The sequence below is a fragment of the Rattus norvegicus genome, chromosome 1 (genome assembly GCF_036323735.1).
Source record: "Rattus norvegicus strain BN/NHsdMcwi chromosome 1, GRCr8, whole genome shotgun sequence".
Taxonomy (NCBI): Eukaryota; Metazoa; Chordata; class Mammalia; order Rodentia; family Muridae; genus Rattus; species Rattus norvegicus.
Genome location: NC_086019.1, coordinates 83,269,568 through 83,282,575, shown reverse-complemented (window position 1 = coordinate 83,282,575; position 13,008 = coordinate 83,269,568). Strand labels below are relative to the sequence as shown.

Here is a 13,008-nt window from a genome sequence, read left to right as displayed (position 1 = left end):
ACCATCTCAGGAAAGCAGGGCTTTCTATAAGATTCTCCCCATCATCCTACGAGCCTTTCTATTACATCTGCTGAAGTTCTCCAACTTGTCTGTGTCTTCTCCAACCTCAGGTGACCTTCATGGGAGCAGACTGACTAGGGCTATCTGCACCCCCTGTGAAGACTGAAGCACACAAAAAGAAAGGGGACGCTAGGGTTAGACTAGCAGTTGATGCCTAGTCTCTGGTCATCATGTGCCTAAGGAGGCTAAAATTCAGCTAGTACTTTGGAGCACCTCCCACACACCAGACATTATGTTCAGGGCACAGTCATAAACAAAGCAGCTGCTGTCACTTCCTCATCTTGTGGTGACTGAAATGCTATCCTGAAGATTGAGGTAATGTCTGGTAACAAGACAGTAGGTAGCACAAATGTTAACCACACACCTGGGTACTACACCACTGTCTCCCAAGAGCATGGGGACCTTATTAGAAAGATGTGGGAGTGACTGCCAGCAGGGCTACTGGATTGGAGTACTAAGTGCTAATGCTCCTGGCAAGAGTATTAGCAGTTTATGTCCTCATCTATATCTGCAAAAGAGAGTTAACAATGTCGACCTGACAGAGTACTGGGAGTTCAAAGAAGCTGAAACATGAAAGCTCTTGATTGTTGATATCCACGGACTAGCACTGACAACATGTGGCTATGTAAAATAAAATAAACTGTTCTAGTCGTAAGTGGCAATGGTCATGTGTTGAGAGTTCCACAGCACAAGTGGCTGGAGGCTGACAGACTGCAGGCAATTTAACCAATACCTGGCATGGTCATATGCTATACCTGTGTGAGCTCGGAGTGACACCATAGAGTTTAATGCAGACCTCCTCACCAAGTAGTCAAATGATAGTCATTTATTGAATAAAATGAAGCATCCCAGCCCCAGGATCTCATCCTGTAAGCACCTGCACGCCAGTCAACACAACCAGTCCAATAGTAAGCATGTTCTCTCAATCTCCACCCCAGGTCCAGGAGAGCAGGAGGTTAGTAATCTTCAACATCAGAGTCCAAGTCTGAGCTTTGCTGGTTCTGAATCTGACTCTGCTTCCGGTACAAAGAGGCCACCTGAGGAGAGTGGGGGAAGGAGGTTATCAGCAGCTCACCAATTACTCCCATCTCTATAGCTCCTAACCAGAAGCAACCCTTTACCTAGGGCCTCACCTGGTCACTGGTAGTGGCCTGCTCTGGCTGCTTATCCTCACGGACACGAATGAACCGAGGGAAACGAAGGGAGATCCCTTTTTCTTTGTCCACCTGTGGGAGAGAACAGTGGTAGGGGAGGGGCTCTGCTGGGCTGCAACTGCAGTAAGCTGACAAATTACTCCCTATCTGGTCTCTTCTTCTTTCATGACCTGGGCCTTAGATCAATGGGGCTGAGCAATGGGCCGTGAGGCTTAAAGAAGGTGTTTGAAGTCTTGGTACCTGATGTTCTGTAATACTCAAAAAATGTAAGATCCTACAGTTACATATGTTGTTAGCATCCTAATAGCCTTGAGTGTTGAAAAGCAGTCAGGGATTTAACGTCATCTAGCAGTTCTCAGGGGCCAAGCAGCAGTTACCACAGCTCTCTGTGAAGCTATCTCTTTCTCACCTATGAACACAGGCGCACAATTGGCATTTCTGTGAGGATTACATGGGTGATATGCCAGTTATTAAACTATGGGTGAGTCATAGTAAAGTAGGACAAAGGTAGCTCCTTGCACTTGGTGCCAAGGGCCCTGGCTCTCTACTGTATAGTAAGTATATAAATAATAATAATAATAATAATAATAATAATAATAATAATAATAATAATAATAATGAGATATACCAAGCCTGGTAGAACTTGTTTGTAATTCCAGGTGCTTAGGAAGATGAGGCAGAAGAATCAAGTTCCAGGCTTCTGTGGGTTAATAAGAACTTGTCTCTAAATATACAAAGGTAACAAAAATACACAAAACAAAAACACAGGAGAAAAAAGAGGGGTCTGGTGAAGCAACAATACCTCAGGGAAGGGACTTGGCTCAAAGGTAAAGCCCCTGCCTAGAATTCCCCAGTGAGGGGCTGGGGGCATGGCTCAGTGGTAGAGACACTGCCTAGAATTCTCCCACTGAGCACTAAGGGCATAGTTTAGTGGTAGAACACCTGCTTAGACTCCCCCAGTGAGGGCCTAAGGGTATATATAGCTCAGTGGTAGAGCCCCTGCCTAGAATCCCCCAGTGAGGGCATGTAATAGTCAAGCAGTTATCCTAAGCACCAAGAAAACCCTAAAAACCAACAACAGCAAAAATCTAGGAGGTCCACTTTGCAAAATACAAGTCTGCTTCTACTCAGAAAGTACATACCAGTCAAGCTTCAGAACAGCAAGTAAGGTCAAAGAAGGAGCCCTTTAAGTTGAGTTGCACTGTCTCCTGGGTGCTGCTCACTGACGGCTACCAAGTCTGCATCATTGATCTGCTCTCACATATGGACATTAGCCATGGAATTACAAAACTTGGTACCAAGACAAATAATTCTGAGTGACTTCAGTAATGAAGGAAACACTGGTGAGGCATGCTGAATTTTCCTGTAAGTCTGGGTTCTCAAGTTACTTTGAAGATGAAGGTGAGATGCTACCAAAGGGAGTAATGGCACTGTCTTCTTTTATAGCTGAGAATATCTGACATCCACATATATTCAAGGCTTTTTGATTAGTATAAAACAGATTAGTATAAGAACACCACATTCCAAGATCTTTCCCCATCAACTCTGCCTTCCTTCCCTCCAAGGGTCCTTCCCAGACCCCAGCACTCACCAGGCCCCGAGCAGCAGGGTAGATGGGAGACAGGGAGAGATCAGCACATTTCACCTCCCACACAACACTCGGGTCTAGCCAGTGGTCTGGGGCCACTGCCCCATCAATCCTCACATAGGGGCGTGGGGTAGGCAATAAAAGGGCCTGCAGTAAGCAGAGAAAATAGAGATGAGTTTAAATCTCAAAGCAAGGGCCAAGAGCAAGGGATGGAGATTAAGGAATGAGAGAAGGGGCCAGAAAAAAAAAAGGAATGAGAGAAGGGGAAAAGAAAATGGAGCAATCCTTCAAGCTAAAAAGCTAAACAAGGAATATCAAAGGGAAATGGGGAAAAAAAGAATGGAGACACATTGAGACTGAGAAGGATACTAAAAATAGAGGCAGAAGCCCAGAGACAGAGATAGAGACATAAGACAAAGACACAACACACAAGGGGAAGAGAAGTTTTTGAGAGGGGAAGCACAAGCCTGGGGAACAGCAGAAAGATACCCAAAAATGGGACAGAGATGGGGTATAACCAACACATAGGGCAGAGCTTCACACTCTAAAATGTCTGAGCCCACTAAGAAAAATCATCCTTCTCTAGAGGCTCATGGCACTTTTCAGGAAAAACAATCAGAACCCAAGGGCCACATGTGTGCTTGGCTGGGACATGCAGTCCCTTGGACAGCATCACCAGGAAATTTCTGGTAGATCTGGGACTTGAACCTGGGTGTTCTGGGATCACATGCAGCCAGAGCCCTGCACAGAGTAAGTGTGGTAAGAGGTACTGGGTGGTCACAGGGCCCACCTGCATGCTCTGATGATGTTCTTCCAGCTCCTCGTCGCTGAATCCGGTTCCCAGCTGCAGGAGAAAATGGGAGATTAGAAGTTCAATTAGCCAGCACCTAACACCATTCCTACCACCTGAGATGAAGTGGAATGATGCTACTGAGCTATCAGCCACAATTCTCTGCCCTGAAAGGCTGTGCTTTTCATCCCTTGTCATTTGTTTTCTAAAAAAAACAGTCCACTCTCCTCTGTTGACTCTCTCCAATGTCTAGGCAAGATCTCTACCACTGAGTCATAGACCTAGCCCCTCACTGGGGGATTCCAGGTAAGGACTCTACCACTAAGCCACACTCCAACTTCTCACAGGGGATTCTAGGCAAGGGCTCTACCACTGAGCCATGCCCCAGCCCCTCACTGGGAGATCCTATGCAGTAGCTGTACTGCTGAGCTACATTCCCAGCTTCATATATAGGATGGCACTGGCCTTGTGACTTCTTACCTCCCAAGTAGCTGGGATCACAAGTTTGCACTGCCACTTACCACTCCTATTCTTAACATTACCAAGGCAATGCAAAAATGGGAGTAGTAATAGTCTGTGCTGGCAGCTACCTATAACTGCTTATGTAAGTTTCTAACTAGACAAGTGCTGTCTATATTAATAGCCTTATTATTTCTTGCCTTCGACCATAACAAGTGTTTTTAAACTCCATAAATATTGTAAAATAACATACTAGTGCCCAAAAATATGACAAATTTCAAGCTACTTGATCACGTGGGTAAACATGCAAAATATCACTCATTTACTCCAAGTTGACTGAACCTGCACATGCATGATCCCAGGTACATCTCAGAGTAGAACTACATCCCTCCCAATTCTGTGACAGCACCCAGTCCCCAGGACCTTGCATATGGCCTGCAGCTCTTCACTCTCCTCATCGTAGGCAGCCAACAGGAAGCCCCCATACCGGCCAGCCCGCTTCCCCCGGCCCAGGTAGGCACCAATCACCACAAGGTCTAGAGTGTCGCCCACACCTTCAAGGTAGTCCTTCTTCAGCTGGGGAGAGAAGTAAGGGATGAGAGGAGCAGAAGAGCAGGTGGGAACTTGCTATTTGAAGTTTGTACTTGAGAGCTTTGAGGAAGAAAAGCAAGACTCATGGGAAGCTACAGGTAAAAGTGCTTTTCAGCTTGAAGCAAAGCAAATGAGCTAGAGGTCTATGAGGGCAATCAATCATCTTTGATCTTCCCAGGCTGAGCTAGAATCTGGATCCTCCTGTCTCAGCCTCCAAAATGTTGGAGTTACAGTATGCACTACACACCCAGCTTGGGGGTCATCTTGTTTTCCTCTTTGCTTGCTTCAGTTCCCAAATAGTCAATGTTAATCCACTCAACCCATTCCTTCACACGTACCTACCCATTCAGGAAACACTTATAAAGCACCAGTTCAGAGTGTCATGCAGGCACTTAAGATTATGAAAACAAGAGTGAACTATCACTAAGGCAGGGAAGGTTTGTATACAATGACCTGATTCTAGACAGGAGAAACAGACCAAAACAAAGAAAAAAAAAAATGTACAGCAGGACTGGCTTGCATAGCTCCCAAGAGCCTCCATCTCGTGGCAGAAAATATTCCTGCACTCTCCAGATTTTTGCCCAATCCTACATCCACTGGCTTATTCTCTAAAAAAAGCAGCCAGAGGACACAGGATCACATGACTTTCACTAGGATCCTGCTGGCTTCCTTAAACTTTTAGAAAAGAACCTAGTTTCATCTCATAAGGTCCAAGGTGCTACAGTCTTACAGCCTGCTCCCTTGACCGCCCTTGCTCACTATGTCCTACAATATTGAGCCTACGCCACCTCTGGGCCATTGCAGCTACGGCTCTCCTACCCACTCTACTCACATAACCCACCCCTTCCTGCTGTCCACTGCTGGGCCCAGATGTCACTTGCAGAGAACTCTTCTAAATGACCCAATGCCCTCTGAAGACCCTCCCTAACCAAGCTGATTCTTTCCATGAGCTCTTCAGAGACAGGTTTCCCTGGACACAACCCAGAAACCTCTCCTTTGTACACCTCATGCAACAAGGACACAAGGAAAGGGACATAAAGACCAGGCTTGGCTTCCTCACAATGATATCCCTAAGGCTTAGGCTAGGAATAGAAAAGCCATTAGCCACACTTTACTAAGGGAGGATATCTAACTGGGGTAGAATCATATAATGGTATCCCATGCTCAATTAAGGAATGGATGGAGACTCTGTGCACAATAGGGAAAGACATCCACACTGGGAACACCAAGCAGAGGCCAGAATCACCTTGAGCCAGTTGTGTGACCTCTTGGCGATCTCATAGGTAGCATCAACATCCAGGGTCTTCACCATCAGGCCCTCACAGGAGTCTGTAGGAAACATGGAAGCCTGACTATGGAAGCAGTGGCTCACAAGACATAAGCAGGCAGGATTTCAGGCAAATCTCAGGGTTTGGGAGATGGGAACATGGTCAGTACAGGTACAGCAAACTTCAAACCCTGGGAGAGAAAAGTAGTTATACTCACCCTTCACTGACTGCTCTAAGAACTCGGCAATCTGCTCGATGTCCTTGGTGTCCAAGGAGGTGGCAAAGACAAACTCACCCTCTGTCTCCACAAAGTTCTCACGGAGTAGCTGCCGGCGTCGAGACAGGGGCTGGCGAGCCAGGGACTATGAAGAAAGAAAGTGGACAACATAGAGGAAACGAAAACTACACATGTCTGATCTTTACAGCATACACAAGGGTCATACATAATGATGTATCTATGAACGCCTTGGGGAAGGAGGAAGGAAGAGCCATCAGGACTGCTGTACTAGAGCTATAACTGTAACTGAAGGAATCAGAGAAAGGCACACCCCACTAGCATGCTGGACTCAAAATTACTTAGTGGGGAACCACCATCTTCCTGGTAAAAGATAAATACTTTGTGGAGTTATAACTTAGTTTTTACTTATTACTAGTTTATTTATGTAGGTATGGGTATGCTATGCCATGCATGCACATGGAGGTCAGACGATAATTCTGTGGGGTCAGTTCTTTCCATTCATCTTCTATGTGTTTCAGGGACTGAAGTCATGTCATGAAACTTGCCTGTCAAGCACTTTTACATGCTGAATGGTATCCCATAGGCCCCAATTCTTATGTTTTTAACCACACCCAACAAGGGTTAGGATAATGAAGTTCACATACATGTCCAAGAGGATCTTCCCTATGCTAATGAAGAATCGCTTAATGAAGAATTAAGTGAGAAACACATTAGTCAATGCAATGGTCCCTCAAAATCTATGGAAGCCCTGCCTCAGACATCAAAGTTCATACATCCTTTATAAACAAGGGTGCAGTAAGCTAGGCAGGGGTGGTGCCTGCTTACTAACTTAGGAGGCTGAGGCAAGATCACACACAGACACAAACTTTATACCTACAGACAAGACAGATATAATCTGAATGAGATGTCATCTACCCATGGGAAGGCTAGCCTCTGTTCACCTTACTTCTCTAAGGTAAACTCATCTGTCTGGTAGAAACAATCTTCATTCTGTGGCTCAGTTAGCCAGGACCATTATAGACTGTCAGTTTTCTTGATGGCCCAGTAACATAATCAGATCTGGACCAGTACAAAGATTTCACTGGCACTGGCAAGACAGAAGACACTAAGCAGAAAGAAGAGGCAGGAAAAGAATGAGAGATTTCACTACTCAGCCCAACCCTATAAGCACATAGGACAATTTCTCACCAGGCTGTGGTGAAAATGAGTTCCAGTATCCTAAGCGACCATTTTCAAACTTTTCTGTCTCAAGACCCTTAACAGTCTCTTTTCTTTTCTTTTCTTTTCTTTTCTTTTTTTAAAAGCAGATACTAGAGACTAGAGATATTTATGAGGCACCAGGTCTCATAAATACAGGCACATACTTTACTTCTAAGCTCATTAGAGAATTCTAGGCAGGAACTTTACCATTGAGAAATAACCCCAGCTTGTTAAAACATACTTGAGGATTCTGTTTTAAGAGCTTCTATTTAGGGGACGTTAGCATTTTAAACTCCACCCCCAACAGTTACCTAGCAACAGCCAGGTACGCCTGACATTATAAAAAGGGCTGCTTGTACCCCCTCATGCTCTTGCTCCCTCTTGCTCCTCTCTTGCTCTCTCGCTCTTACCCTCTTCTCCATTTGTCCCCTCTTCCCACTCCCCTCCCCACTTTTCTCCATGTGCACATGGCCACCCTCAACTCTTCTATTTCTCTACTTTACTCTTTATCTTTCTCTACCCTACCACCCTCTTAACTCACCTCCCCATGTCATGAATAAACTTGATGGGGGAAGGTTTGTTTCAGCATGGGTCCTGCTGAGGCACCCCCTTTCCTCAGACCTCCATAGAACATAATCCCTCCTCCCTTTATCTTTTTAACAACGCAACATTGGTGCTGAAACCTGGGACATAGCCTCTCTTTGTCTTTTTATAAACACATCAGGGGGAACAGAGAGGGGGTCATACTTGATATTTGTGACACAGAAATTTGAAATTTAAAGACTTGTTAATTCATTAAAAAACAGTGCATCCAATATACCCAAATAGCATTTATAGTTCCCTTTTTTGTATTCTACAAATGAAGCTTGTGACCTTGAGATCAAGCTAGACAGGTAGTCTACTCCTGTGCTACCCTACATTTCTCCAAACTGCATGTTTCAGAAAACACACCTCTATCTAAAACTGAATAGTGAGAAGAGGGGCTACAGCTGAATGTACAGTGTGCAGACCATTTTGTTCAAGAGAATAGAAGCTGGTTTTTCCATAGTTTCCACAGTCATGGGGACAAAAACCTACTTCATACAAATGTGATAGGAAGAAAAATCATATAAATGTAAAACCACAAAAGAAGTCCTCAAAAACACCCTGCAAGGGCATCTGGGAGCCTCCGTCCTCCAGAACCCACACTTATGAGAGCCACTGCCTGAGCATGAGATCCCAGCTCAATGCTGGGGTAGAATCAGAAACAGAAGCCAGAGAGACAGCTCCAAGCTCACTCCAACCTGCCACCCCACGGCCACCTGTCACAAAGCAGAACTCACCTCTCCGTTGAGGTAGATGAGGTCAAAAGCATACAGACACACTTGTACCTGTATCTCCGATGCATCAACCTCCTGGTTGGAGCAGAATAAAAGACCAGGCATGAGGGAAGGGGAGGTGGCATTCTGTGCCCTCTCTCATCATGCCTCAGGCTGATTCCTACCATCCCTCACTCCTACCTCTGGCTAAGGTCACACTGCCTAGAAGGCAGCATTGCTGCAGGTATATGCCCTAAATGAGGGTGGCTCTTGGGAAATCCTCACTTCATTCTCCTTCACAGGATTTGCTTTCCAGCCTCCCTTGTAGCTAATGATGATAAAATGCTACAATTCTAGAAATATAAATAAGTATAAATATAAAAGGAAATATAAAAGCAAAGTCATCTGAAGTACAATATATGTGACTTCCCCAATAGAGCTTTCATAATGAAATTATAGATACAGGAAAAGGACTCTTATATTCCCTAACTGGGATGCTGGGATAAGAATGTGATGGCTTGGACGATGGCTTAGCCAAAGCTAAGAGATCCACATCCAGATTCATTCTGCCCCTTAGAGAACCAAGTAGGATGCCTAAGTCAGGACTGGGAGGAAAGAAACAGAGTGTGCCACTGCTCCAGAACTGTATGGGTTGATGCTACCTTGCGCTTGCGTGTGGTGAGCACTTGGAATGGCTGGATCTGCTTCTTTTCCCGGTCCCAGGCCACAGCCTCAGTGTCCAGAATGAAAGATGTGACTGAGGGGTGTTTAATCTACGAAAGGAAGAGGTCAAAAGACAAAAGCAATCCAATGAATCCCTCTACCCTCCCATTGCTCTCACAATCCACAGCTGACCTCAGCAGGACACAAGAAGATAAATCTTCCTGAGTTCTCACCAAGGTACACTAGCTTTCCTGATGATTTGCCACTTGGTACCAAAGACCAGATACAGCAGCAGCAGCAGCCAGAGAAACTTCCCTCTTCTCTTAACCACATTCACCTTTCTGTGAACCCAGTACTTCCACTCTGAGGTCTCTGACTAAGCCAGACTGTCCCCACCTCACCACATCCTGCTTCAACCACCCCAGCTGCTGGTCTCCTGTCCTGCACTAACCAAGACTACAATAGTCTCTGGCCAGCAGCCAGGGTATCTGTCACAAACCCTGATTATTACTGCTGTACTTGATGATAAAAATGGTATGCCACTTCCCTGAGTTGTGATCCTCTCCTTGCCTGGTCCCCTCAGCCTCTCTTCACTTCAGTACAGGAACAGGTGGTCTGTGTCTCTAAGGGACAGGTGACTCACAGCACTGGGCCTTTGCACTGCTTGCCTTCCTCCCTAACCCTTTCCTGTGGTTTGCCTTCCCTGGAAATGGAAAGCCTTCTTTTCCCAGGTACACTGTCAGGAACAGTCTTTCACATTGTATCCCAGAGCTAGCTGTATGGTTTAACAGTTCTGCTTTCTTGACAATTCACAAGGTCCAATTCAAATCTACTTTTCCCTCACTCAGTGCTGGGGATTGAACATAGGGTCTTGGGTAGTACATGCCAGGCAAGCATTCTACCACTGAGCCATGCTACCAATCCCTCACTGGTGTTTTCAAGGTAATGGCTCTATCACAGAGCCATGCCTTCAGCTCCTCACTGGTGCACTCAAGATATGTGCACTACTACTAAGCCAGACCTCCAGTTTCTCATTATTAAGACTCTACACTAGTGTTCTAACCACTGAGCTTTATCTCAGCCACAGTTATGGTTCTTATTCACCACAGACGTAGGACCTTTTCTTCAGAGTCCACAATGCCATCTCTAATGAAGGTAGCAAGCCCTGGCTATGGTACCACAGGCTATGGCACACAGCATAATGTGCTAAATAAGAATGGGCATAGAAGACAACATACTGCGTAAGGCCACTTCTGGGATACAGCAAAACTAGGATGCGCTCAGTGTTTAAGAGTGATATTCTTGCAGTGGATCTGAGTTCAATTCTCAATATCCACAAGGTGCAAAGAAACCCATGGCCTAAGACCCGGCCCTCCTTTGCCTCTGAGCTTGTAAAGCTCCAGATGCTCACAGGCCAGTATCTTTGAGGTCCTCTCAGCCTCATCCCTGGACAAACTCGAGCCTGATCCAGGATTCTACTAAAGTCATTCACAGGAACCTGTGTTAGACAGTATCCACAAGCTGAAGCTAGTGGGTGTGGTGGGCTGAGTGGGACATAAGCCTAAACCCCTTTTTCCCTTTGTTTCTGTCTGGAATGTGGTGGCTATGGGGAGACAAGAAATGGGATGAAAAGCTGGCCAACCAAAGATAGTGGAGTCAGAACAGCCTACACCTGCATCCATATTGAAGAAATAAGCAACATCTGCTCAGGCCACACGGAAGTCAAGTTTGTTATATGCAGATATCTTTTTTCCAGACTTCCTAGTGAGCCCTACCCCCACTGCACCAGGTTGGTCCAGAGGGGACTGTACTACAGCCCAGGAGGCAGATGGCTCACCTTGGGGATGCGGCTGATGATGTCAGGATACTTTCCTGAGTTGTCTTCCTGGTTCCTGCTGAAGATCTTCACTTCTCCACCTTCCAGAACATGTATCTACCATCACAGGAGAAGGAAGAGGAAACCAAACAAGTCCTTCCTATATGACACTATCTTCAGATCTCACCTTCACTGTCACCTTCAGGTTGGGAAGTTCAAAGAGCTGCTACACAGATCTGAGCAAATCAGCTCAAATTTCCTGATACCTGTAACCTGTGTCTGGCATCCACCATCTTTTCTTTTTCCTTTTTTTTAAAACTTTGCTCTGTGTGTGTGTGTGTGTGTGTGTGATTGTGTGTGTGTGTGATTGTGTGTGTGTGTGTGTGTGTGTGTGTGTGTGTGTGTGTGTGTGTGTGTGTGCATGCTACTTAGGACCTATACTGAGTACCTTCCTCATACAGGAAGGGCTGTGCTTGCCCATACCTGTGCCCGCTGCCCATCGTATTTATACTCGCAGGTGAAGTCGACCTCCTCAAAGCGTTTCAGGACCTCACGGACACCCCGAGTGGGATGGGCCAGCATTGGTTTAAGAGGAACCCCTGGGAGGGAAGAAACCGAGTTAGGGGGGGGGGGGGGGCGGGGAAAGGGAACAGATAAAAAAATTAGAGAAAGAGACATAAGCTACCAATAAACCTTTGGACCTACAACTCACTTCTCCTGACATCATATAAGGGAGAGGACCACCACATTTCAGATGAGAAACTTAGGTCCCCATACCAGCCTCCCTGGAAGCTATTAATGGCCATAAATGGACACAGAAGTAACAAGTAACAGAAAAACAAATAATATGGTCACATCAGTCACATCCTTTACAAGCAACATTACTCCCCCTTTTCCCTGATCATCAGCCTTTAAAGTGAAAGGAAGCAGAGAGAAGGATAAGATAGAAGGAACCCAGGTCTCTAGATGAACACTGGAGCACAGCCATATGGTACCATGGTTGCCTGTCTTGCTTTGAATATGTATGTACATAACAAATTCTCTGCAGCCAAGCCACTGCCTTCTGGACACTTTTTGCTGCTGCACCCTATGCCCTGCTCAGTTCATAAGGGAGACCTGAGGGGGAAAGATAAGGGCCTCACCAAAGGGAACAAGTACTCAGAAACTGTCTGGGGGTAGCTGTTTACACCTGCTCCATGGAAGATAGCTGCCCCAGCCTTGAGGGCCCATGGACAGATACCTGGGCTCAGCTTGCAGTGCTCTGGGAGACTTTCCAAGCCATGTTCCAGCAGCACAGGGATGATGCGATCCAGATCAGGCACCTCACTAGGGATAGGTTGGAGAGAAGAGAGCAAGATGACAAGGTCTTTTGTTTTCTTCCATGGTGCTGGGAGAAGCGGTAGAACCTAGGCCTTGGGCATATGAAGAAAATGATCTGCTGCTGGACTATACCATACCCACAACCCAGATAGGACAGACCTAGGCAGGCAGTGGCAAGGTCCAGGAAGTGGATTCTAGGCAAGCACGCTCTTAGCCCCTCACTGGTGGATTCTAGGGAAGCAGTCAACTCCCTGATTTTATAAGACAGGATCTTGCAATATATCCCAAGTTGGCAGAGAACTTGAGATCCCAAGGGTATACTAGGATTTCATGGGTGTACCTCCACACCCAGCCCATGAAGAAAGGTTCTTTCTACAAACTCCTAACTTGAAAACTCTACTGTCTACATACAAGTGCAAGTATAGAGCTCCCTTAGCCCATGCCAGACCTGGGCTCTACTTATCTCTGTGACCATGTCCCCACTCCTGCCACCAGGTATTCTACTCTCAGTCATCACACATCATGCTGACTGCATCCTCCATTACCCCTTGCTCATATTCCAG

The 13,008-nt window shown here is 46.0% G+C and overlaps 1 protein-coding gene across 3 annotated transcripts in view; it reads right to left on the bottom strand.

Moving 5' to 3' along the window:
- Positions 1-868: 868 nt before the first annotated feature.
- The window catches only part of Lig1 (DNA ligase 1), a 38,665-nt gene continuing 26,525 nt past the window's right edge, over positions 869-13,008 (bottom strand). For 2 of the 3 annotated variants that reach the window (XM_039091950.2, XM_039091955.2), the window contains exons 17-28: positions 12,366-12,451; positions 11,609-11,724; positions 11,147-11,242; positions 9,309-9,419; positions 8,671-8,742; positions 6,128-6,272; positions 5,889-5,971; positions 4,475-4,627; positions 3,593-3,646; positions 2,806-2,949; positions 1,194-1,286; positions 872-1,097 (exon numbers count right to left, since the gene is read on the bottom strand). In XM_039091950.2, coding sequence (XP_038947878.1) covers positions 1,017-1,097; positions 1,194-1,286; positions 2,806-2,949; positions 3,593-3,646; positions 4,475-4,627; positions 5,889-5,971; positions 6,128-6,272; positions 8,671-8,742; positions 9,309-9,419; positions 11,147-11,242; positions 11,609-11,724; positions 12,366-12,451 — 1,234 coding nt within the window. In that variant the 3' untranslated portion in view covers positions 872-1,016. Of the gene's footprint in view, positions 1,098-1,193; positions 1,287-2,805; positions 2,950-3,592; positions 3,647-4,474; positions 4,628-5,888; positions 5,972-6,127; positions 6,273-8,670; positions 8,743-9,308; positions 9,420-11,146; positions 11,243-11,608; positions 11,725-12,365; positions 12,452-13,008 lie in introns of all 3 variants that reach the window. The other variant, NM_001024268.3, reaches the window with a different exon arrangement.